Here is a 24,798-nt window from a genome sequence, read left to right as displayed (position 1 = left end):
TATTCCTATTTCCTTATGCTGACAAATACCCAAGCAATGATGCAGCTTTGCTGTCACACTGTAAAAGGAACTGCAGTTTTGACATTTGGACAAAATTTTCTCAAGACTGAAAACTAAAACTTTTTTCCCATAGGAATGCCTGTTTCAAATTGGAAAGTCATTAGTTAGGGCAAATGGTTTTACTGAATTCCACAGGATTGCAAAAAATGCCTTTCTAAATAACTCTTTCCCCCACTATTGTGGTTAGTGAGTAACAATTTGAGAATGCAACAGGAGGCAATGAAATATGGAATTAACGGCCTTTGCCTCTGCATGACAAGTAGGAATGGTTGCGTATCGCTGCAAATGTTTGATAAAAGTTTTTTTTGTTAGGTTAACTACTCTTTGGGAACAACTGACAACTTTTTACATAATTTCCACTTCAGGCATGTAAAAATTGTGTGGGCGTAAAGTGGAGAAGAAAAACAGATATATAAGCTACTGAATGCAGCAAAGGAAATGTAAAGGACGTTGATGGGCTCATGCAAATTATATTAATAGCAGAATTTCTTATTCAGTGTCTTTACAAAGTTAGAAGAAAGATTGTCACATATTAATTAACAGCATAGTTCAACACTTAATCCTACATTCACTACTACTCACTGAACAACTGATGGGAGAATGAAGGGGCACTGGAGGAGGTAAACGCATTTTGATTTCTGCAATAGCATAGTATTTTAAGATAATTCACACTCTTCGCTCAAATGTTTTAAAAACCACCACAGATTTTTAATAATGCAAGTCAACTGTACTTAGCAGATACATTGTGAATGTGGTTTATTCATGAACTGAAGGGAAAGAATTGAGAAACTAAGGGTCTACAGTACATAGAGTATAATTAGTTCATGAGCAGATTGAGTTCTAGAAATTGAGTCCCATGTATGTTATCAATATTATGGTGAACTAAAACAACAGAACTTACATTATTTACTTTTCGATAATGCAAAATAGTAAAAAAAGTAAATAAATACTCAGGGTAGTAAGGGTATGGAATGCTTTGTTTGCAATGGTAGTAGATTCGCCAACTTCAAGTACATTTAAGTCATCATTGGACAAGCATATGGACATACATGGAATAGTGTAGGTTAGATGAGCTTCAGATTGGTATGACAGGTCGGCGCAACATCAAGGGCCGAAGGGCCTGTATTGCGCTATAATGTTCTATGTTATGTAAATCTTAGGAAATAGGACAGCTCAAAAGGGTGTAAACATTTGGAATGCATAGCTAATATGGGGGAAATCCAAGCTGAAAGTGGAGTTCAAGATGAAAGGCCAAGTAAACCAAATTACTTTAGGGATAAGCTCAGTGGCCTGAATAGCCCTTTCCCACCAAGCACATTTATTGATACGAAATCTTTTACATTAAACTGACCAAGTATTTGGTTACTAGATTAAGATGCATGATTAGTAACATGTGAAATTGCTGAACAAAAAAAAATCTAAATTTCGATACAAACCAACAAAGTAGGATGCATTAACTTCAAAATTTTACTGATTCAATTTGCAACAAGTAGCTTCTTTTCTTACTTGTCTTAGCATTTAGTATTCTGAAGCTTGAAATTTGCATGCCTATGCATTCAGAGTAATAGTCATAGTCAGAGTCATACAGCATGGAAACAGACCTTCAGTCCATCCCGGCCATAATCCCAAAGTAAACAAGTCCCAGTTGCCCACTCTTGGCCCATATCCTTCCAAATATTTTTATTCATGGACTTATCCAAATGTCTTTCAAAAAATGTAATTGTACCTGCATTCACCACTTCCCCTGGAAGTTCATTCCACACGTGAAAAAAAGCTACCCTCATGCCTTTTTAAAATCTTTCTCCTGTCACCTTAAAATTATGCCCCCAGTCTTTTTGGTTACTTCCTCAAAAAAACTGAAGTTATGTAACATGATTTTCCCTCACACAAAAATATGCTGACTATCCCCAAACATGTCCTACCTCTCCAAATGCACATAAACCCTATATTTCAGAATCACCTCCAACAACGTAATAGCCACCAAGTCAGACACCTGAAGGGCTTTTGCCTGAAACGTCGATTTCGTTGCACTTTGGATGCTGCCTGAACTGCTGTGCTCTTCCAGCACCACTGATCCATACTCTTGTCTATAGTTACCAGGCTTCTCCTTACATCCCTTCTGAAATAAAGGCAGAATGTTAGCCACTCTCCAGTTACCTGACACCTCACCCATAGTTACAGATGAAACAAATATTTCTACAAGGGGGCCCCACAATTACCTCCCTAACTTCCCACAACATCCTGGGATTCACTAGATCAAGTCCCAGAGATTTATCCACATTTATATTTTCTAAAACCTGCAGCACTTCCTCTTTTGTAATAAGAGCTGTTCGTAAAGCATCAATACTTGAGTTCTATAGCCTCTGTTTCTTTCTCTACAGTAAAAACTGACATGAAATATTTAATATTGCTCCCATCTCCCGAGGTTCAACAAAAGACTACATCTTTGATCTTTAAAAGAGCCTTTCTCTCTCTCTCTAGTTGCCCTGTTGCTCTTAAGATTAAGGAAAATCCAAAGAGATTCTGCAAATATATTATCTGCAAAGGTTTTCTCAAATCGCCTCTTTGCCTTCCTGTTCTCCCTCTTAAAAATGTCATTACATGCTTTATACTGTCCAAGAGATTCATTTGAACGCAGTTGTCTGTATCTAATAGGGTTCTTTTTATTTCTAACTAAAACCTTAATATCTTCATTCATCCATTGTTCCCTGATCCTACCGGCCTTACCTTCACTCTAACAGGAATATAATGACTCTGAACTCATTTTCACACTTTTGAAAGCTTCCCACTTACCAGATGTTCCTTTAACAATGAACAATCTATTCCAATGAACTTTTGAAAGCTCTTGCTTCATACCCTTAAACTTTGCCTAACTCCAATTAAAAACTAACTTTTATGGAAGGCTTATTCTTTTCCATAACTATTTTAAAAATAGAATTATGATCACTAGACCCAAAGTGCTCCCCCAATCACTTCAGTCACTCGCACTGCCTTATTAGCCAGGAGGTGGTCAAGTTTTGCTCCTTCTCTCACAGGAACATTTACATATTGAAGAAAATTTTCTTAACGCATTTAACAATTCCTTCACTGTCCAAACCTTGAACTTATGACAGTTCAAGTCAATATTTAGAAAATTAAAATCACCTAATATTACAACCTTATTATTGTTACATCGGAGATCTCTCCACATATTTGTTCCTCAATTTTCTTCTGACTATTGGGGGTGCATATAGGACAATCCCAAAGTGATCATTCCTAATTTCAACTTTTTTTTACTGGAGGATTTTTCAAAAATATCTTCCCCAGTTACAGCAGCAAAGTTGTATTTAGTGAAAAACACCATGCCCCCTCCATTTCTGGATTAGAGTGGTGCTGGAAAAGCACAGCAGTTCAGGCAGCATCCGAGCAGTAAAATCGACGTTTCAGGCAAAAGCTCTTCATCAGGAATCCCTCAAGGGCTTTTGCCCGAAACGTCGATTTTCCTGCTCCTCGGATGCTGCCTGAACTGCTGTGCTTTTCCAGCATCACTCTAATCTAGACTCTGGTTTCCAGCATCTGCAGTCATTGTTTATACCCCTCCATTTTTGCCTCCCTATCTATCCGATAGCATCTGAAACCCGGAATGTGAGTTGTCCATCCCTCAGCTAGGTTTCTGTAATAGCTATGTCGCCCCAAACCCATTTTCTCAAACATGCCGAGATCATCAGCATGATCTGCAAGACTCCTTGCATTGAAACAAATGCAGTTTAATTCTTCAGAGTTGCTTTGTTCTCTGACTTGTTCTTGTTGGTCTTTTCAAATTGACTTGTTCTTTTCAGATGCAGAACCATCCTGTCTATTTACTCTGTTACTTAAGCAGGTGGTGCAACTTTAAGGTACAGCAAAAGAAAGAATAAATAAGTTATTAAAAATGTTCTTAATGATTTACAATTAATAACCAAAATTTAGTCAGACCCTCTTCACCCAAGAGAGAAACCAAAGATCAGCCAACGTTCACAAACTGAGAATGGTCAGAGTCAGAGATGTATAGCATGAAACAGAGCCTTCAGTCCAACACTTCCATGCTGACCAAATTTCCTAAATTAATCTAGTCCCTTTTGCCAGCATACTGCCCATATCCCTCTAAACCCTTCCTATTCATACTTCCACCCAGACGCTTTTTAAATTTTGTAACTGGACCAGCCTTCACTACTTCCCCTTGCAGCTTATTCCATAAGCGCACCACTGTTTGCATGAAAACCTTGCCCCTTAGATCCCTTCTAAATTTTTCCCTTTTCACCTTAGATCTATGCCCTCTAGTTTTGTACTCCATCCCCCCAACTCCAGAGAAAAGACCTTGTCTATTTACCCTACCTATGCCCCTCATGACTTTATAAATATCTATAAAGGTTAGCCCTCAGCCTCCAATGCTCTAGAGAAAATAGCCCCAGCCTATTCAGCCTCTCCCTATAGCTCAAACCCTCCAAACACCCTTGTCATGTGAATCAAATCACATTTGGAGAATTACATACATCTCTGGTTGTCATATTTTGAAAAGAATTCAAAGACACCAAGACAAAAATGATTTGCATGATACTACTGAAAATGTGAGGTTAATCCCATAAGCAAACAATGGACAGGTAGGTGTTTTTCTTTGTGGATAAAGACTACCATGAGACCGAAAAGAGGTCTTTAAGATTATAAGAGGTTGTGATTAGAACAAACATGGAATGTTTCCACTGGTAGAGAAGAACAAAACTAAAGGACATTAGCATAAGATAGTTATTAATAAAACAATTAGAGAATTTAGGAAAGATAGAAAGGGGGGCAAGAGAGGATTGGGGGGGTGGGGCGTTTTTGACATGGGATAGTATTACTACTGTACTGAGGCAAGATATTCTTGGGAATATATGCAGGGAAGTTTTTGGGTGAAACTGAGAAATAAGAAAGGGATGATCACCTTATTGGGATCGCATTATAGACCCCCTAATGGTTGGCGGAAAATTGAGAAACAAAATTTGTAAGGAGATTTCAATTATCTGTAAGAACAGGATGGTTATGGGTAGGGGATTTTAATTTTGCAAATAGACTAGGATTGCTATAGTGTTAGGAGTTTAGATATGGATAGGATAAATAGAACAAGGTCTTTTCCCTGGGTTGGGGGAGTCCAGAACTAGAGGGCATAGGCTTCAGGTGAGAGGGGAAAGATATAAAAGGGACCTACTTTTTCCACGCAGAGGGTGGTACATGTATGGAACGAGCTGCCAGACAAGTTGTACCGAAGGGTCTGTTCCCATGCTGTACATCTCTACGACTAGATGGAGAGGAATTTGTAAGTGTGTACAAGATAATTTTCTGATTCAGTATGTGGCTGTACCCGTGAAAAGGTGCAAAGCTTGACCTACTCTTGGGAAATAAGGCAGGGGAAGTGACTGAGGTGTCAGTGGGGAAGCACTTTGGGGCCAGTGACCATAATTGTATTAGTTTTAAAATAGTGATGGAAAAGGATAGACCAGATCTAAAAGTTGAAGTTCAAAATTAGCCTTTCTCCAATTTAGAAGGTGTTAGGCAAAATCTTTTAAAAACTGATTGGGGGCAGATGTTTGCAGGTAAAGGGATGGCTGGAAAATGGAAAGCCTTTGGAAATTAGATAACAAAAGTCTGGAGAAATTATAATCTTGTTAGGGTGAAAGGAAAGTCTGGTAGGTATAGGGAATGCTGGACGACTAAATAAATTGAGGGCTTGGTTAAGAAAAAGAAGGAAGCATATGTCAGGTATAGACAGGATAGATTGAGTGAACCCTTAGAAGAGTATAAAGGCAGTAGGAGTATACTTGAGAGAAATCAGGAGGACAAAAAAGGGGACATGAGATAGCTTTGGCAAACAGGGTTAAGGGATTCTATAAATACATTAAGGACTAAAGGGTAACTTGGGGCAGAATAGGGCCGCTCAACGATCAGCAAGACAGTGTGTGTGTGTGGAACCGCAGGAGATGGGGAAGATATTAAAGGAGTATTTTGCATCAGTGTTTACTGTGGAGAGGACATGGAAGATATAAAATATGGGAAAAACAGACAATGACATGTCCATATTACAGGCGTGGTGGTGCTGGATGTCTTGAAACGCATATAAGTGGATAAATCCCCAGGACCTGATTAGGTCTACCCTAGAATGTTGTGGGAAGCTAGGGAAAATGATTGCTGGGCCCCTTGCTGCAACATTTGGATCATTGATGGTCACAGGTGAGGTGCCGGAAGACTGGAGGATGGCTAACATGGTGCCATGATTTAAGAAAGGTGGTATGGAAAAGCCAGGGAACTATAGGCCGGTCAAGCCTGACATCGGTGGTGGGTATATTGTTGGAGCCAATCCTGAGGGACAGGATGTACATGTCTTTGGAAGGGCAAGGACTGATAAGTGATAGTCAAAATGGCTTTGTGTGGGGGCAATCACATTTCACAAACTTGTTTGAGTTTTATGAAGTAACAAAGAGGATTGATAAGGTCGGAGTGGTAGAAGTGATCTATATGGACTTCAGTAAGGTGTTCGAAAAGATTCCTCATGGGAGGCTGGTTAGCAAAGTTAGATCTCATGGAATACAGGGAGAACTTGCCATGTGAATACAGAACTGGCTCAAAGGTGGCGGTGCAAGGTTGCTTTTCAGACTGGAGGCCTGTGACCAATGGTATGTCACAATGATCAGTGCTGGGTCCACTGCTCTTCTTCAATTACATAAATGATTTGGATGTGAACATAAGTATACTTACTAAGTTTGTAGATAGCACAAAACTAGGAGGTGCAATGTACAGTAAAGAAGGTTACCTCTGATTCAAACAGCATCTTAATCAGATGAGCCAAAGGGCTGAGGAGCGGCAGATGGAGTTTAATTGAGATATATGTGAGGTGCTACATTTTGAAAAAGCAAATTAAAGTTGGACAGATACACTCAATGGTAAAGTCCTAGGGAGTATTGCTGAACAAAGAGACCTTTGAGTGCAGCTTCATAGTTCCTTGAAAGTGGAGTCACAGATAGATAGGATAGTGAAGGAGGCATTTGGCATGCTTTCCTTTATTGGTCAGAGCACAGTGTAGAAGTTGGGAGGTCATGTTGCAGCTGTACAGGACATGGGGAGGCAACGTTTGGAATATTCCATGCAATTCTGGTCTCCTTCCTTTCAAAAGGATTTTGTGAAACTTGAAAGTGTTCAGAAAAGATTTACAAGGATAATGCCAGGGTTGGAGGATTTTGAGTTATAGGGAGAGGCTGAATTGGCTTGGGCTGTTTTCTCTGGAGCGTCGGAGGCTAAGGGGTAACCTTATAGAGGTTTACAAAATCATGAGGGGCATGGATAGGGTAAATAGACAAAGATCTTTTCCCTGAGGTGGGGGAAGTCTAGGACCTAGACAGCATAGGTTCAGGGCAAGAGAGGAAAGATATAAAAAGGGACCTAAAGAGGCAACTTTTTCATGCAGAGTGTCGTGCATGTATGGAATGAGCTGCCAGAGGAAGTGGAGGAGGCTGGTCCAATTACAGCAGTTATAAAGCCTGTGGATGAATATTTGAATAGGAAGGGTTCAGAGGGAAATGGACCAAGATGTGGCAAATGGGATTAGATTAGGTTATGATATCTGAATGCCATGAACGAGTTGGACCGAAGGGTCTGTTTCTGTGCTGTACATTTCTATGAATCTATGACCAGAGGTAGACGGTGTGGAACTGATTTCCATAGGGAGTGTCTGAGACCAGTAAATGCATTTGCGTGAAAGGGGAGAAAGATGGGAGTGGGTTCAATAGAGAGTGAATATTTGCATGGGTTGAATTGTCTGATTCGGATCTGCATATTCTATATAATTACATCGTTATGAAGGACAAACAGCCCTTCAAATTTGATTTTAAAAAGAACACTGGGTCTAGAGAAACTGAGCCTGGAGAATTGACAAAAAAAAGAGAGATGGCAAATGAATTGAACAGGTATTTGTATCCATTTTTACTGTTGAAAATATAAGTAATAAGCCTGAAGCAGTTTAAAAAAAACAGGAAATCTCAGAAAAATTACCATCACTGGAGTATGTAATAGAGTAGGTTGTCAGCACTGTAGCTGACGAATGCCCAGATCCTAATGAATTTAATTCTGGGATCTTAAAAAGAGTGAAAACTAAAAGTTGATGCATTGGTTTTAATTTTCCAAAACTCCTAGATTTAGCGAAGTGCCCTTTAGATCGAATGCTAACAAATGTAATTATGTAGAAAGAAGGAGAGACAGAAAGCAGGAAAGAACAGCGCATTTCGTTTAATATAACTCATAGGGAACATGTTTTTAGCTAATGTAAAAGGTTGGTTAGGACATTTGGATAAGTTCAAAGTAATCAAATTGATCAACATGGTTTTGTAACAGGAAAATTTTGTCTCACCAATTTATTGGAGGGTTTTTTTGAGGAAGTACCTCTAAGGTAGAGTTACTGGGGATATACTGCATTTATATTTCCAGAAGGCTTTTGATAAAATGCCACAAAGATCATTGAAAATAAATGCCTATGGTGTCAGAGGAAATGTATTAGAATCATAGAATTTTACAGTACAAGAGGCCATTCAGCCCATCATATCTGTACTGGCTCCTAAAAGAGCTACCCAGCTAGTCCCAATCCCTCGAAATTCATCACTCGATGAGGTCACCTTTTTAATCCTCTCTGCTCCAATGAGAATCAGCCCCATTTCTCTAATCTTTCTTTGTATTCAGAATCCCTCATTCCTAATATAATTCAAATAAATCTCCTTTACGCACTCCCCAGGGTTTTAAATCCTCCTTTAAATAAGGCACCCAGAACTAAACACAATACTCCAAATGTGGTCTGATTAATGATTTGTAGAGGTGTAGCGTCACTTCCTTGCTTTTATGTATAAACCAAACTATCCTATTAGCCTTAACATGCTTCACTTGCTGGGCCACCTTCAGAGTGTTATGCAAATAAACCCCAAGATCCCTTGGCTCTTGTACTCCCCTCAAAGATTTACCATTGAGTCTATATTGTCTCTCCATGTATTGACATGAAGGTTGATAGGTTAACAGGAAGTGGAGACAGACATAAATGGGTCTTTTGCTGATTGGGAAGGTGTACTAAGTGCGTGCCAAACAGATCAGTGGTAGTACTCAACTGTTGACAACTTATACGAATGACTGTTTCAAATACAGACTGTAAAGCTGTTAAATTTGCAGAAGATACAAAAAGTAGTAAATTATAGGAAGGATGTTATTTCATTGCAAGCAGTTCAGAGAAGGTTCACTCGGGACGATCCTTAGTACGGAGGCATTATCTTACGAACGAAGACAGGTTGCGACTCTACTCATTGGAATTTAGAAGAGTGAGAGATCATCTCATTAAAATTCAGGATTCTTAAGAGGCTTGATAGGGTAAATGCTGAGGTTGATTTCCCCGCATGGGACATTCTAGGACCAGAGGGCACAGTCTCAAAAAAAAGGTGCCGATTTAAGGTGAAGAAAAGTAGGAACTTATTTTCTCAGAGAACTGTATCTCTTTGGAACACCTCGTCTGAGTGTTTCAGGGACAGACTTCTGCATATTTAAGGCTGCGATAGATTAATTCATGAAGTAGGGAAATCAAGAGTTATAGGGAAAAGATAGAAAAGTGAACATGAGGAATGTCAGATCAGCCACAATCCTATTGAATTATGGATCAGGCTCGAGGGGCTGAATGCTTATTCCAGTTCCTACTTATGGAGTCATACTGCAGGGAAACAGACTCCTTGGGTCAACCAGTCCCAAACTAAACTAGTGCCATCTGCCTGCAATCAGTCTATATCCCTCCAAATTATTCCTATTCATGAGTTTATCCAAACGTCATTTAAATGTTAAGTGTACCTACATCCAGTGTTTTCTGTGGAAGTTCATTCCATACTAACCATAATACTAAAAAATGTTGCCCCCATTAATATCCTTTTTAAATGTTTCGCCTCTTACCTTAAAAATATGCCCTTTAGTTTTGAACACCTGCCCCCCACCCTAGGGAAAAGACCCTTGTCATTTACCTTATCTATGCCCCTCATGATTGAAACAAAACTCAAAGTTAACTCCTCACCCTCCTATGCTTCAGTGGAAAAGAAATTCCAGCCTATCCGGCCTCTCCTTAGAATTCAAACCCTCCATTCCTAGCAACATCCTGGTAAATCTTTACTGAAACCTCTCCACTTTAACAATGTCCTTCCTATAACAGGGCAACCAGAATTGGACACGATATTCCAGAAAAGGCCTCACCAATGTCCTGTACAACCTCAACATGACATCTTAACTCCTATAATCAAAGGTCTGAGCAATGAAGGCAAGCATGCTTAAACCCTTCATAACCACTCTGACACAAATTTCAAAGAATTATGTACCTGAACCCCTAGGTCTCTGTGTTGTACAACAGTACCCAGGGCCCTACTATTAACTGTACAAACTCTGTTCTTGCTTGTACTACCAAAATGCAATATCTCACATTTATCCAAATTAAACTCATCTGCCACTTCTCAGACCATTGATCCAATTGATCAAGATCTCTTTGTAATCTTAGATAACCACCTTCAGTGTCCACTGTACTACCAATTTTGGTGGTATATTCTCATCCAAATCATTTATATAAACGACAAACAAAAGTGGAGCCAGTATCGATCCCTGCAGAACACTGCTGGTCACAGGCCTCCAGTCTGAAAAATAACCCTTTACCATCATTCTGTCTCCTACTATAAAGCCAATTTTGTATCTAATTGGCAGGCTTACCCTAAACCCCATGTGATCTAAATTTACTAATTAGTCTACCATGCAGAAACTTGTCAAAGGCTTTACGAAAGTCCAAATATTTACAGCTCTGCCTTCATCAATCTTTTTGATTAATTCATTAAAAAATTCAATGAAGTTTGACAGATATGAGTTTCCTCACACAAAAATCATTCTGACTATCCCCAATTAATTCTTGCCTCTCCAAATGCATGTTAATCTTACCTTCAAGAATCGCCTCCAATAACATAATCACCACTGATGTCAGACCCACAGGTCTACAGTTTCCAGGCTTCTCCTTACAAACTTTTTTTAAAAATGGAACATTAGCCACTCTCCAATCCTTTAGTATTTCGCTTGTGATTAAAATGATACAAATATATAAGCTAGCAGCCTCCCAATTTCCCCCTTAACTTCCCATAATGTCCTGGGATACTCTTGGTCAGGGTACTAGAGATTTATCCACCTTTATGTTTTCTAAGACCTCCTTTCAAAACATCAACATTTATTCCCCTGAGTTTTAAGGAAGTTGTGAAGAGGACTTAAAGGAGGCTTCAAAGAGATACAGACAGTTTAAGTGATTGGGCAAGTAACCTACAAACGGAGTATAATGTGGAAATATGCCAAACTGCCCATTTGGTAGGAAGAATTTTTTTAAAAACCACACCATGTAAATGGTGAGAGACTGCAGTCCAATTTGGGTGACCGAGTGAACGATTGCAAAACAGAAGTATGAAGGTACAACAATTAGGAAAGCTAATAGAATGTAATCATTTATTGCAAGGTGAATTGAATACAAAAGCAGAGGGTTATGCTTTTCAGTTATACAAGACACTGGTAAGACCACATATGGAGTACAGTCAGCTCCCTCAGAATTTAGTACATTTCAATAAGATAATTTCTTCTTCCTCCAAACTCCAATGGGTAAGATGAAACCCGTTCAAGGTTTCTTCATAAAATAAGCTAACCGTGTTAGGTAGGGTCAAGTAAACTTTCCCCGTCACGCTTCCAACCTCAACTTTACTCTTTCTTAAATAAGGTGACCAAGACTGTATACAATCCTCCAGGTATACTCTGTACAGTGGCAATAAAAAAGTTTCCCTACCCTTCTATTCCATTCCTCTTGTAATGAATGACAACATTCCATTTTCAGTAAACAGGTCTTACAAGTAAGAATTGTAGTGAAAGGCCTCATGTGACGAGGTGTACACACAAGAAAGAAATAAAGATTAAAAGTAGTACAAAGTTTACTTCAGTTACTCGCTTCCCAAAACGTAAAAGGTGAACTACCAAAGTGACTACGCCTATATCTTGGAGTTGTTATTTTAGCTCCACTTCATTTCACAGTTTAAAACTTTAACATTGTTAAACACTGCCAAGTAAAGAGTGTGGCTTCAAAGTGTGTTTCCACTACAAGTAATCTAACCTAAAAAAAAGCATGGAAGCACTACTTTTAGAAGTTATCGAATTTACTGATAAGCAAGCATCCATGAGTCATATGCTGCCCCATTCACATTATGTCTTTTTTTTAAATCTGAGAGTTATCAGAGGACTTTTAGATTTCCTCCTCCTTCATCAATAAAGTAGTAAAGCCAGTGAAATTAAGTAAGAGTGAAAGTGACTAAACTCAGTTTTAACGATAAGACCTCAAGTGGAGTTTAGGTGGACACATCTAGTAAAACACAACACTAGATTGCTTGTTCACAGGAAAAACTATTTTTATTGGTTTATATTGGCATCAGCAGGAGACCACTCAGCTCAAGCTTGTTCCACCATTCAGTGTGAAGTTAGCTGATCTATGGCCTAACCCCATAAACTTGCCTTTGGATTCTATCCCTTAACTTTGCTTAACAAAAGATTTAAACTAACAACTGTCCTGGCACCTATTGCTGTTCGTGAAACAGTAACAAACCTCTACCATCCTGTCTGTAGAGAAGTCCTTCTTAACTTCTCTCCTGAATGGTCTGGGTCTAATTTTTAGAAAATGTTCTAGTTCTCAAATCTTCAACCACTGGAAATAGTTTATTTGTCAAACTTGTGTTTTTCTGTTAATATTTTGAAGACTTTGATCAGATGACCCTTTAACATTCCAAATTCTAGAGAAAACAGCCGTATTTTGTATAGGGTCTCCTCATAACATAACTCCTGAAGTCCAGGCATCACTTGTGCAAAACTATATTCGACTCCACCTCCTCCACCTCCACCTCCCACCCCCCCAGGCCAACACATTATTGTTGAAGTGTGTTACCCAGATATACTCAGAATACTCTAAGTGGAGTCTAACCAGGGTTTCATATAACTACAGCATAACGTTTGAATTGTTGTACTCCAATTCTCTAGATATAAAGGCCAGTATTTCATCAGTTTTCTTAATTATTTTCTGTATCTGTTTGTGACATTTTAAAGATTATGCAATTGACCCGATCCCCACCTCATTGCCCTTTGGTGGTCTTTGTATCTTTCCCATTCAGCAGGGTCTGTGCTATTTTCTGTATTTTTCTAAGCCCCTTCTTTTAGTTTTATGCTGTTTCTTATCTAGTTAGTTGTCCCTGGTGGATTTTCTTTTAACTGTGAAGTGCAGCATTTCCCTCACAGGGGCATCACATGCAGTATAATAAGATTGCTAAAATTGCAATTAAACAACTTCCATACATGGAAATTTTAGATTAGCTGGGAAGATACCACATCCGCATTTAACCAAGACAGATAAGGTTTATTAAAATAATCAGTTAATCAACAAAACATTCAATCATCCAGAAAGTAAACTTCCAATGGCATATTTCGTATATAATGGAAGATGGATCTTAATAGACAGCATAAAACCCAGGATTTGGAAATTATTGAAGCAGGCCAAAGGGTCTGTTTCCACACTGTAGGGAATCTAATCTAACCAGCAATATTGGCATTCAAAATCAGCAATGACAAACCATGTCTCCACACAATAACGCTCAGCAAAGGAATTTTCAAACCGATCACAACCACCCTCATCCAAATAATTCATCAAGTTTAAGAATCTTTTAAAGTACACAATGAACAATTTTCCCTATTAAACAGGATGTGCCTTCTCACGTTAAAATATACCATACAAATGGAAATTGTCATTTTGTCATCTAAAGAAGTGATAACTGGATAATTATTCATGGAACACATGTTCTACAGCTCCTCTTTAAAATTGGTAGTTATATTACACTCTTCCGAAAACTCACGTGGCTACTCCAATCATAACCAAAGTTGCTGAGTTCTTGTTTCTGTCCACTATTAGAGGACTCTGATCACACACTTAACTGCAGTACTCATTCTTCAGATCTGACAGTTCACTTCTTCTGGTTTCCATGTTTGCATACAAAGAAAAGTGATGATTGATGAAAATTCCTCAACCCTGCAGTAGATCTTGGAAAAATAGATCAGGACAGGTTCATTTACTGTAACTGCATTTATAAAGTAATTTGGAGCTACCATTTACAAATCACAAGTTATACGTAGGAGGAGGAAAAAGATGTAAATACACAAGTACACTGCACATGATCTGCTTAAAAGGACAATGTCAAATAGCTTAAGCCAAACAATATTTTCAAAAATGTGACTTTAAAAGACTTGCCAGATGGTGCTGACTTTAGAAAATAAGATGGAACAGTGTTGCAGCAGACTTCTAGTAGCATTTGAAGTGTATGCACTATTCTGTGCCCCACTAAAGCATTACCAGGCAGTGAAAAAAGCAAAACTTGCAGAGGCACACTCAGTTATTTCTTATGGTGTAGCTTTGAGGCTGAACAAAGCAAGAGAAGGAAGCTACAATGTAAGAATTAGTAATGCAGCTTTTCGACAGCCACCTCAAATGACAGATTAGCTAATGTGAAAATAACACTCATTAAGAATGTTTCTCGCCAATCTTTTTTTAAATTACAAATTTATCACTTTCTACTGCACAAATCAATGCTAACAGACTACAGCACAGAGCAGCAACATCATTGCTCCATCACATAACAAGTACAATCATCATAGTCCAGAAGACCACACAGCTGCTCTCTCAGAGTGTGAAGTCTGGCAGTAGTTTAACAGGATAGGTCATCTTCAATGAGGGGAGAGGCTGAGGATGAGGGGCCTTAATGGTGACCTCAGCCAGCAACGGAAACCAGCCATCCAGCCAACTGAGCTGTAGCAAGTAAACAATGCCTATTACAATCAGCAGGTATCTAAAGTCTCCCTAGACTGTGTAATAAAATGTATTTTTTTAATGATTTCCCCTTCGAAGTTCAACATTAACATTAAAGATCTTACTTGAGATGTGCATGACACTTTTCAACAGATTACCAGCAATAACAATTCAGTGAACCATTAAAAAACGATACATATTTCTGCTAAATTTTTCAACTGAACTACAAACCTTTAAATGGACTCTTAAGGAGAAATCTTTCTCTAAAAGAGAGAAAAAAAAGTTCTAGCATGCTCACACACCTTCTTGGCAACTGAACAAATGGAAATGAAAGCTGCACCTCTTAACCTTTACAAAGTGATCCATCATTAAACTGGAGGGGATGATGTAATGCTAATGTCACTAGGCTAGTAACCAAGAACCTCAGGCTAATGTTCCTAATATGGCATATGGTGAAATATGAATTTTTAAAAATGGTTTGAAAAAGCTAGCCTAATGGTGACCATGTAGCCACTGTCAATTGTCATCAAAACACATTTGATTTGCTAATGCTCTTTTACCCAGTCTGGCCTACACATGACTGCAGATCCAATATAGTTGACTCTTAACTACCGCCGGGGCGATTAGAATTGAGCAATAAACACTGGCTTAACCTGCAAAGTATATAATCCTAGAATGAACTTTAAAAACTTGTAACACTGATTTTATATTGTGTCCCAATGTCAAACTTGTAACCTCTAGAGAGGTGGAGAACTGGTGCGTGTTTTCTCCTCTTTGCTCCCATCCAGTTGGAAGTAACTTTACTTGAAAGTCTGACTAGACAAGACAAAAGTTTTGAGTAACTTCTGATAATATTTTGAGAGTCCTTGCTGTAATGCCAGTGCCCTGGCAAAATTTGAAATGGTTGCATGTGTGGGTCCTACTGCACTTATTCTTGCAGCTAAGTGGTTGACGAGAAACCAGAACAGTGCAAAGCAAACACATGCATACTATTGCCTGTATGCATTTTCACGTACAGTCATACCTATCGTAGAGGTTCTTTGCATCCCGAGACTTGTCTACAGGGAAAGCTCGGTAGAAAGCAGCAGATGGATTCCTGTATGTTTCAAGAATCAAAGATGGAAACAAAAGAACAGTAAATAAAACAAAAGTAATCAGAATATAGATCAGATAAATTTTACCCAGAATTAAACTGAATAGCATATTTGACAGAGTAGAAAGTATTACTAGGATATGACAGAACAAATGATTGGGAGAGGAGGGTGGGAGCAGTGAGAAGTCATTATTAAATTCTAGATCAGATCGTTACCCAAATGTTAAGCTATTTTAGTAATAGGTTACCAGAACATTATGCCAAACAGCATTTCAACAGTAATTCATGTCACAAATGTCTGTAGCAATTGCTTTCACATGCATTTGAGAAAAATTCTTAATTCATTGCATCAAACATTTGCGTACAACTAAGAAAAGGAGTGCTGGTGCCCCTGCCTCTGGACCAAGAGGCCCATGTTAAGTCCTGTCTGCTCCAGAGGTGTGTAATAATATCTCTTAACAGGTCAATTAGAAAACATCTATAAACAACCAGTTGCTATTATGTTGTATTACTTGAGAGAACAACAGATGCAACCTTTTAGCGAGTGTTGGAGCCAAATCTGAAGATTTGTGACTGGCATGATTCAAAGTCATCTTTTAACATATCTTGGCACATCCTACCCATGTGTTACAGGACATAAGTGAATCATCCTTTACAACTGGACACCTCACAGTCTTCTACATTTCACAATGGTCTCCAAACTAAAAAAAATGGAAGCAAACCTTTAGGACTGGCATAAATGAAATCGTACACAATTGCAACCTTCCTTACATACACAACCAGAATTATGGAAAACAACCAAGTTCATTTCAAGACAACTTATGCCATGGAGTTTTCTAAAGCTGCAATCAATGGTAATGTTACTGCCCAGAAATAAATAAATTGGTCTTGCAGAAGGGATTTACCTCAACAGTTAAATCCTGTCCCCAAAAAGGAAATGGTGGCCTACACGCTTCAAAAAAAAACTGAGCTAAAGGGTTGAAAATGGGAAGTTATTGTTGGCATTAGGTCACTTTGGCTCCACATGAAGCTATAGCACTTCTGCTTTTGGGAAATAGATCATGCTTCAAATTTTCTTTGTCCTTGCTTAATGAAAACGTAATAGCGCTAGCATAATTTTAACATTATTAGTTTGCTTCATGTTATTCATATAATTCTATGACCCAAATAACAAAGCTGTGTCGAAGTCTCAAACATCCAGTTTACCATCAGATAAGTTGTGTGTGTCTGGGGATTGTATACATGGAGACTAGATATTATCTCAATCTAGTGCCAAAATCTTAGAACAGTATCAAGCATTATGGTAAATTTTTATCAATAAATAATGATTATATTGCAAGATGATTTTTGGTATTATACCAGTTACCTGCAGTTATCTACACTCAACTACCATTACTTAGTACTTGGCTCCTATAACTTTCAAAACTTAATATTTGCTTATCAAATCAAAATTTAAATCTAAATTGTAAAGAAAAGGCCAACCAAAGTATTGCTCACATGAACCAAATAGGATCCCGATCTTATTGTACATGAAAGGTTCCAACGACTGACTTAAGAAATCTCCCGTCAGAAAGAAAAGGCTGTCCATTCAAGCACTCTCAACTTAACAAATGCATTAATCATTTTGGGACAACTTCAGTATCTTTTAGACTTGATTAAACAAACCTTGCTCTACTAACGAACTTCATTTTTAAATCAGAATGATAATATCATTAACATATACAATTTCACTAAGTAATAAAGGGATGGTAAATCATTGGGATGATTTTTGAAATCATCTTTTATCAATAAAACACCAGTAATGTATTAGATGTACATGCATAGCCAGAGTTCCTGATTCCACCTCTTCAACAGTCAAGCCATTTACTATCTGAAAGTCACAAATATTCGCTTGTTGCAGATTAGGGTAAGCAATTACTGAATTATGTTAAATTGTTCAAAAGGCAAAATACGGTATAAAGTTCCCGGTGAAGAAAGTGAAACGGAAGCTGAATGATAAAGGCCGATCTGACCTTCTGAAAATCAATGCAAACTAGTAATTCTATCCAAAGATTATTTTTCAGTTTAATTTTAGCCACCATAGGCATTACCATCATTCTTAATAAACAGTGGTTGCTTACTCAAATCAGATGATGCACATTAGCAGCAAATCATTCAAATTATATAGATCAGTTCTTTTCCAGAAAGAATTCTTCAGGACCAAAACTGGAAAACATGGACTACATGTTCAGAAACCACAGTTTAGCTGAGGCAGTAAATGAAAGGCATGAAATTATTTGTGCCACCACTGGTTCAGTTACTAGTCAGCATTCCTCACCCAGTAATTCCCAAAGCTAACCATGACTTGGGCATGATACACTGCCAAAAAGCTTTTTCCCCCTTCTGCCTTTCTTCCTAAGGCCACTGCTGCATTGTATCAAGTCAAACTACATTAGATTTTCACTGTAATTTACGCTCTACACCATGATTCCATACACCACCTCAGTCTGCTTTCAATTCAAAGCCAGTTAATTTCAAATAGTCCCCCTTTATATTCATTTACACCGCCCAGGCTAACATTCATTTGTCCCTGAGGAGAAGTTGGTGAGGCCCTTTCTTGAATCGCTCCAGTCCTTGGGAGGTAGGTGTACCAAAACGCTGTTAGGATTGATAAATCCAGTTCCTTAACTAATATTGCTTGATTCCAAATTATTGGGCAATTCAAATTATTTTAACATAAAAAGCACTTTATGAGAAATAAATTATACAAAATGAGCTGCTTTTCATTATAACCAGGGAACAGCTAAACATTTGTGGTTAAATTAGTTTGCCATCTTCACATCATGGCTACCAAGGTGTCCTTCCTCTTTCATGCCATCCCATTTTTCCTTCAAAACATTTACAGTTTAACTAGCACAAATAAATTTAATCCCAAACCAACCTACCCCATGTGATGATCTTTACTGAAGTCAGATTTTCTAGCTGTCCTTTCAAATAAACAGCAGCAATTAAGTGGTTTTCACATTTCTCATTAAGGTTAGGTCATGAAGTGACAATATCAGTGATAGAGCTGTGCCACGCAAGAATGGATTGACAATTCTTGGTGACAGATGTTTGATTGTGAATACCAGTGGTCTTCTACAAGACGGTCATCCAAAGTTTATTGAGAAAAAGTACAGCTAAATGTGCCTGAAGAGCATCACTTACCAAGTAGTCATATCACTGCAAACAATCCAGTGGATCAGGTTAATGCTCTGGGGAAAGGGATTCACGTTCCACCATTTCTGCTGGTGGAATTTAAATTCATTCAATAAATTGAAAACTAGTGGTGGTGACCATGAAAACAACCATCACTGACATACTAGGTTTATATCCTTTCACAGATGAAATCTGGCACTGTCTGATCTGGCCTGCACATGGCTGACTCTTAACTGCTCTTTGAAATGCCCTAAACTACTCTCTAATTAGGGATGAGCAACAAATCCTAGCCTTGCCAGAAGTGTCCACAACCCACAAAACTAAAGAAAAAAAAATGTGCTTGCATCAAAGCACTTCAATGCATAAGGAATCAAGGCTTAAATTCAGTACTGCCAGTACTGCCATCAAAAGTAGTTAAAAATGTTTTTTTTTAGATTACTTACAGTGTGGAAACAGGCCCTTCGGCCCAACAAGTCCACACCGACCCGCCGAAGCACAACCCATCCATACCCCTACATATACCCCTTACCTAACACTACGGGCAATTTAGCATGGCCAATTCACCTGACCCGCACATCTTTGGACTGTGGGAGGAAACCGGAGCACCCGGAGGAAACCCACGCAGACACGGGGAGAACGTGCAAACTCCACACAGTCAGTCGCCTGAGGCGGGAATCGAACCCAGGTCCCTGGCGCTGTGAGGCAGCAGTGCTAACCACTGTGCCACCGTGCCGCCCTATGTTTTGACTGATTAGTCAGAATTTGCTTTCAGCTGAAGTTTTTTTACCATTCTAATATGGTGACAGCTAGCACCTATCATAACAGGAATAAGTTACATTCATATCTGATCTTTCGATAAGCAAACCAATGAGTTATGCAACTGCAAAGGAGTTCACCAGGACATTCCTGAATACTTGCCGACCAACGTAATTGTGCACAATTACATTTCCGTTACCACATAGGACACGTCTTTGACAATTCATTCTTGAAAGGCAAATCTCATACAATGCTTCTCAAAGGCAACAAATAGAAATTATTCTTGCCATCAACCAAATGAAAAAAAATTTACAAGGGGAAATAAAAACTCTTGTGACAACTACCAACCAGTGCAAAAACTGAAAGACCAGCCAGACCTGCTGCACTCCTCGGCTTCTAATTGTTTATGGTCATGGGCAGTGGAAGGGAACAGCTGTACAGTTATAACAAAACCTAATCTAAGCTGTTTAACCCATGGTCATTTTTAAAATGGTCATATGTACTACTTTTATGGCAGATCCTGATTCAACTGAAAAGGCTACTGCATTTGGAAACTTAAGCACCATTTTATTATGATTTTGAAGATTTGTAGCTCAAGTTGCAAGTTTGCTCACTGAGCTGGTAGATCTGTCCTCAGATATTTCATCACCTTGCTAGGTAACATCATCTGTAAGCCTCCGTTGAAACGCTGGTGTTCTGTCCCGCTTGCTATTCATCTATCTTGATCTGTTGTGGTTAGTGATATCACTTCCAATTCTTTTTCTGAGGGGCTGGTAAATTCGGTCCAAATCGATATGTTTGTTAATGGAGTTCCGGCCTGAATGCCAGGCCTCTAGGAATTCCCATGCGTGCCTTTGTTTAGCCTGTCTCAGGACAGATGCATTGCCCAGTCAAATTGGCGCCCCACTTCGTCTGTGTTTATGGATACGAGTGATAGTTGGTCATGTCTTTTGGTGGCTAGTTGATGCTCATGTATCCTGGTGGCTAGTTTCTTGCTCGTCTGTCCAGTGTAGTGTTTATTGCAGTCCTTGCAGGGTATTTGGACATCGAGCCACCAAAAAACATGACCAACTATCACTAGTATCCATACACACAGACGAAGAGGGACACCAATTTGACTGGGACAATAAATCATCCTGGGACAGGCTAAACAAAGACATGCACGGGAATTCCTACAGGCCTAGTATTCAGGCCGGAACTCTGTTAACAAACATATTGATTTGGACCGAATTTACCAACCTCTCAGAAAAAGAACTGGAGGTGATTTCATCTACCACATCAGACCAAGTCACATAAATAGTAAGTGGGACAGAACACCAGCGCTTCATCAGAGGCTCACTGATGATGTTACCTGGCAAGGTGACAAAACATCAGAGAACAGATCTACCAGCTCAGCGAGTAAACTTACAACCAGACCATTTCATTACACATTATCTGAAGCAAATTAACTCAAAAGATTTACACTCTTCTCCCAGTTCACAATATTGATTTCAAAGCAGCTAATTGCAATAGTAACTCTTTTTCCTGTAAACAAGATTCAGGTCAGACACAAGGTACCTTTATTAGATTCAGTGGAGTTAATCTCTCTCAAGGGTCAAGTGTCAAACTGATATCCTCTTGCACAATAATGTAACATGGGGAGGGTAGAGTGGTTTCAACAGCAGCATCCCTTTGTGATGCAGACTGGATATTGGTATTACTTGTTAACTATGCCTTAAATCGGAGTGCAGACCTACTGAGTACTTGGTAAAACAAGTTTATGGATAGTGATAAACTGCATTATTTGAGGCGGGTACACAGAAGTTATGACCTAATACACACACTTTCCAACCATATTCATTAAGATGTAGTACAACACTCAATCATAGAAACATAGCAGAATAACAGCAATTAGGCCCTTGTTCAGACTGCCCTTGTTGCCAGAGCAACTCAGTTGATCCCACACAATTGCCCTTTCCCAGTAATTATGCATTCTTTTCCTCTTCAGAAAATTATCTAATTCTCTTTTGGAAGAGAAGATTCAAACTGCCTCCACTATTCTGTCAGGCAGACATTCCAGATTCTAACCACTTGCAGCTTAAGAAGCTTTCCATCTTGTCATGTTGCTTCCTTTACAAATCACCTTAAATAGTTATCCTCTAGTTCTCAACCAATGGGAACAGGTTCTACCTATTCTATCCAGGCCTCTCAATTTTGAACACCTCTGTCAAAGCTCCTCTCAACTTTGTGTTTCTCCATCTAAACAATCCCAGCTTCTTTCCACAAGCTAAGTCCCACACCCTTGGACCCAGTCTCATAACTTTTCTGAACCCTCTAAAATCTTCAATTATTCTTAACCCAAAGGGTGATGCTCAGAATTCATCACAACAGACCAGGTAAGGCTGAACAAGTATTTTATAAAGGGTCACCACAGCGTCCATGCCACTATTTATAAAACACATGAATCCATGACCTTACTAAATGTTTCCTCAACCTGCCCTGCACTTCCAAAGGTGGTTCATATATCCTCAGGTTCATGGGGGAAATGCAAGAAAGCAAGCCTGAGGAGTATCAGATCAGCCATGATCCTACTGTATGGTGGAGCTGGCTCAAGGGGCCAAATGGCCTATCTACTGTTCCTATTTCATATGGTCTTTTGGATCACGCGTTTTAGAAATGTACTCTGCATGTACAGGTAAGGCAAGTTTGGATGGCTCTCTTCTTTTCCTACTCATTTCAAATTTAAAAAGGAAACACTTGCCATTTTACTTTGTGCAGTTAAGCAGGTAACTTCCTAAATATAAACAACTAGTCAGACATTTTCCTGAGCTTAACAAATATGGGATGAACTGACCCAGATCAAAAAAAGCATCAACATTTATCCTGACATCTTGCAACCCATGCCTGCGCATACAGTTGATCCACTTTTGCAAAAATACAAATTACAGACTAGAGGTGGTTAAGTATGGCTAAATGATAGTCCAGGGTAAAGTTAAAAAAAGGGGAAAATAAGTTTTCAGTCTGTACTTGGATGTCTTATCCAACTGTAAGACTGGTTCTCAACTCAAATTTCCTCTTTTTCTGGAAATGCTGCTATGGATAAAGAAAAGTTCTTCGGCTGATTGTAGGAAAAGCAAACAAAACATAACCTTAAATAAATGGATGGGAGAGGGGTGGAGAAAGGGTGCAAAAGTAGTCAAGCAAATTTTCCATCACAGCTGCTGTGCTCGTCCAGTAAAACCCATGCACTATGAACATACAAATAGCTTGCCTTATCACATGAATTCTCTCACCACTGTCTGGAGGGATAGATCCAAATCAGGGCATTGTTCATATATTCCAAAAGGTAGTTTGATTAACTCATGAGCATATATTTACCTTGGCCATGTTTCATCAACAAAGTGATTAAAATGAGTAACACACAAAATATGATGGACGCTGGAAATCTGAAACAAACAGAATGCTAGAGACACGCAGGTCTGGCAGCATCTGTGGAGAGCGACCCAAAGTTAACATTGAGTCTGCATTGACTCTTCTTCAGAACTGAACTAAAGAAATAATAACTGTTGCTCTCCCCACAGATACCGTCAGACCTGAGTACCCCTCTCATTCGCAGTGATTATATTAAATGCCCTGTTTCTAACAGCTGAACCTCATGTGATCATTTTCCTATTAATGACCCAGGAGATGGAGTCTTGCACATTACTTCTCTTCATTCTTTCCACCAAAATATACAATTTCACATTTCTCTGTATTAAATTTTACTTGCCATGTGTCTCCTTGCTAGTCCCTGACCTACTGAGGTCAGTCATTAGCTTCTCCTTTCAAATTACTTCCAACATTACCAAACTTTGCAACTGTCCCCTGCACACTAAAATGTAGACCATGAATACGAAGCAGTGGTTGAGATACACTCCCTGCCACTCCTTCCCATACCCCTGGAACGCTACACTGCCTATCTTCCCAGTGCCCACTCCCGAATCCTTTTCCTAATCTTTTTCTGCTTGACTTCAATCCCATTTCCAAAATGGAAACTGCTCCTGCTTATTTCTCTCTGTAATTCTCACTTCAAAACAAAAATGACATTAAAACCATCCACCATATTGGACGTGATTACTTCATCAAGTAAAGACAACAAACTGATCAATCTGTGCAGTCAACGTACGAGGAATAAGTGGAATGTCAAATCTAGCTTGACATCTCAACTAACTACAATCTCAGATGATCTTGACCACCTCTTTTTGCCTTACAGGAACATGCAATATTTATTAACGCTAAATTTGAGAGATCTAAGCTCTAACTCCTTTTTTGGGGGAAATATAATTCCTGAACCATTCCTGAAAGCAAGACTAACCTAATGCAAAGTTATCTTCAAAGCTTCAGATTTGGCCCTAAACAGTGCTAATTAACAACTAGTGACATCTGGATAGCAGTATCAGGATAGGTCAGAGTCAGCATGGATTTATGAAGGGGCAACCATGCTTGACTAACCTTCTGGAAATTTTTGAGGATGTAGTTCTGAAGATGGACAAGGAAGATCCAGTGGATGTGGTATACCTAGACTTTCAGAAAGCCTTTGATAAAGTCCCACATTTAGTGAGAAAAATTAGGGCACATGGTATTAGGGGCAAAACACTGGCATGGATTGTAAATTGGTTGGCTGACAGGAAACAGAGTGGTGATAAATGGCTCCCTTTCGGAATGGCAGGCGGTGACCAGTGGTGTGCCGCAGGGATCAGTGCTGGGACCGCAGCTTTTTACAATGTACATTAATGATATAGATGAAGGTATTAAAAGTACTATCAGCAAATTTGCTGATGACACAAAG

At 38.9% G+C, this 24,798-nt stretch overlaps 1 protein-coding gene across 1 annotated transcript in view; it reads right to left on the bottom strand.

Annotated features, from left to right (window-relative positions):
* Positions 1–24,798, bottom strand: part of tsc22d2 (TSC22 domain family 2) — a 148,059-nt gene that overhangs the window by 32,272 nt on the left and 90,989 nt on the right. Inside the window, exon 4 of the mRNA XM_060834381.1 lies at positions 15,990–16,061. Within this exon, the coding sequence (XP_060690364.1) occupies positions 15,990–16,061 (72 nt within the window). The remainder of the gene's footprint in view (positions 1–15,989; positions 16,062–24,798) is intronic.

This window comes from Hemiscyllium ocellatum, chromosome 13 (genome assembly GCF_020745735.1).
Source record: "Hemiscyllium ocellatum isolate sHemOce1 chromosome 13, sHemOce1.pat.X.cur, whole genome shotgun sequence".
Classification (NCBI taxonomy): domain Eukaryota; kingdom Metazoa; phylum Chordata; class Chondrichthyes; order Orectolobiformes; family Hemiscylliidae; genus Hemiscyllium; species Hemiscyllium ocellatum.
Note: the sequence above shows the minus strand (reverse complement) of the source record. Positions and strands in the feature narration are given on the sequence as shown.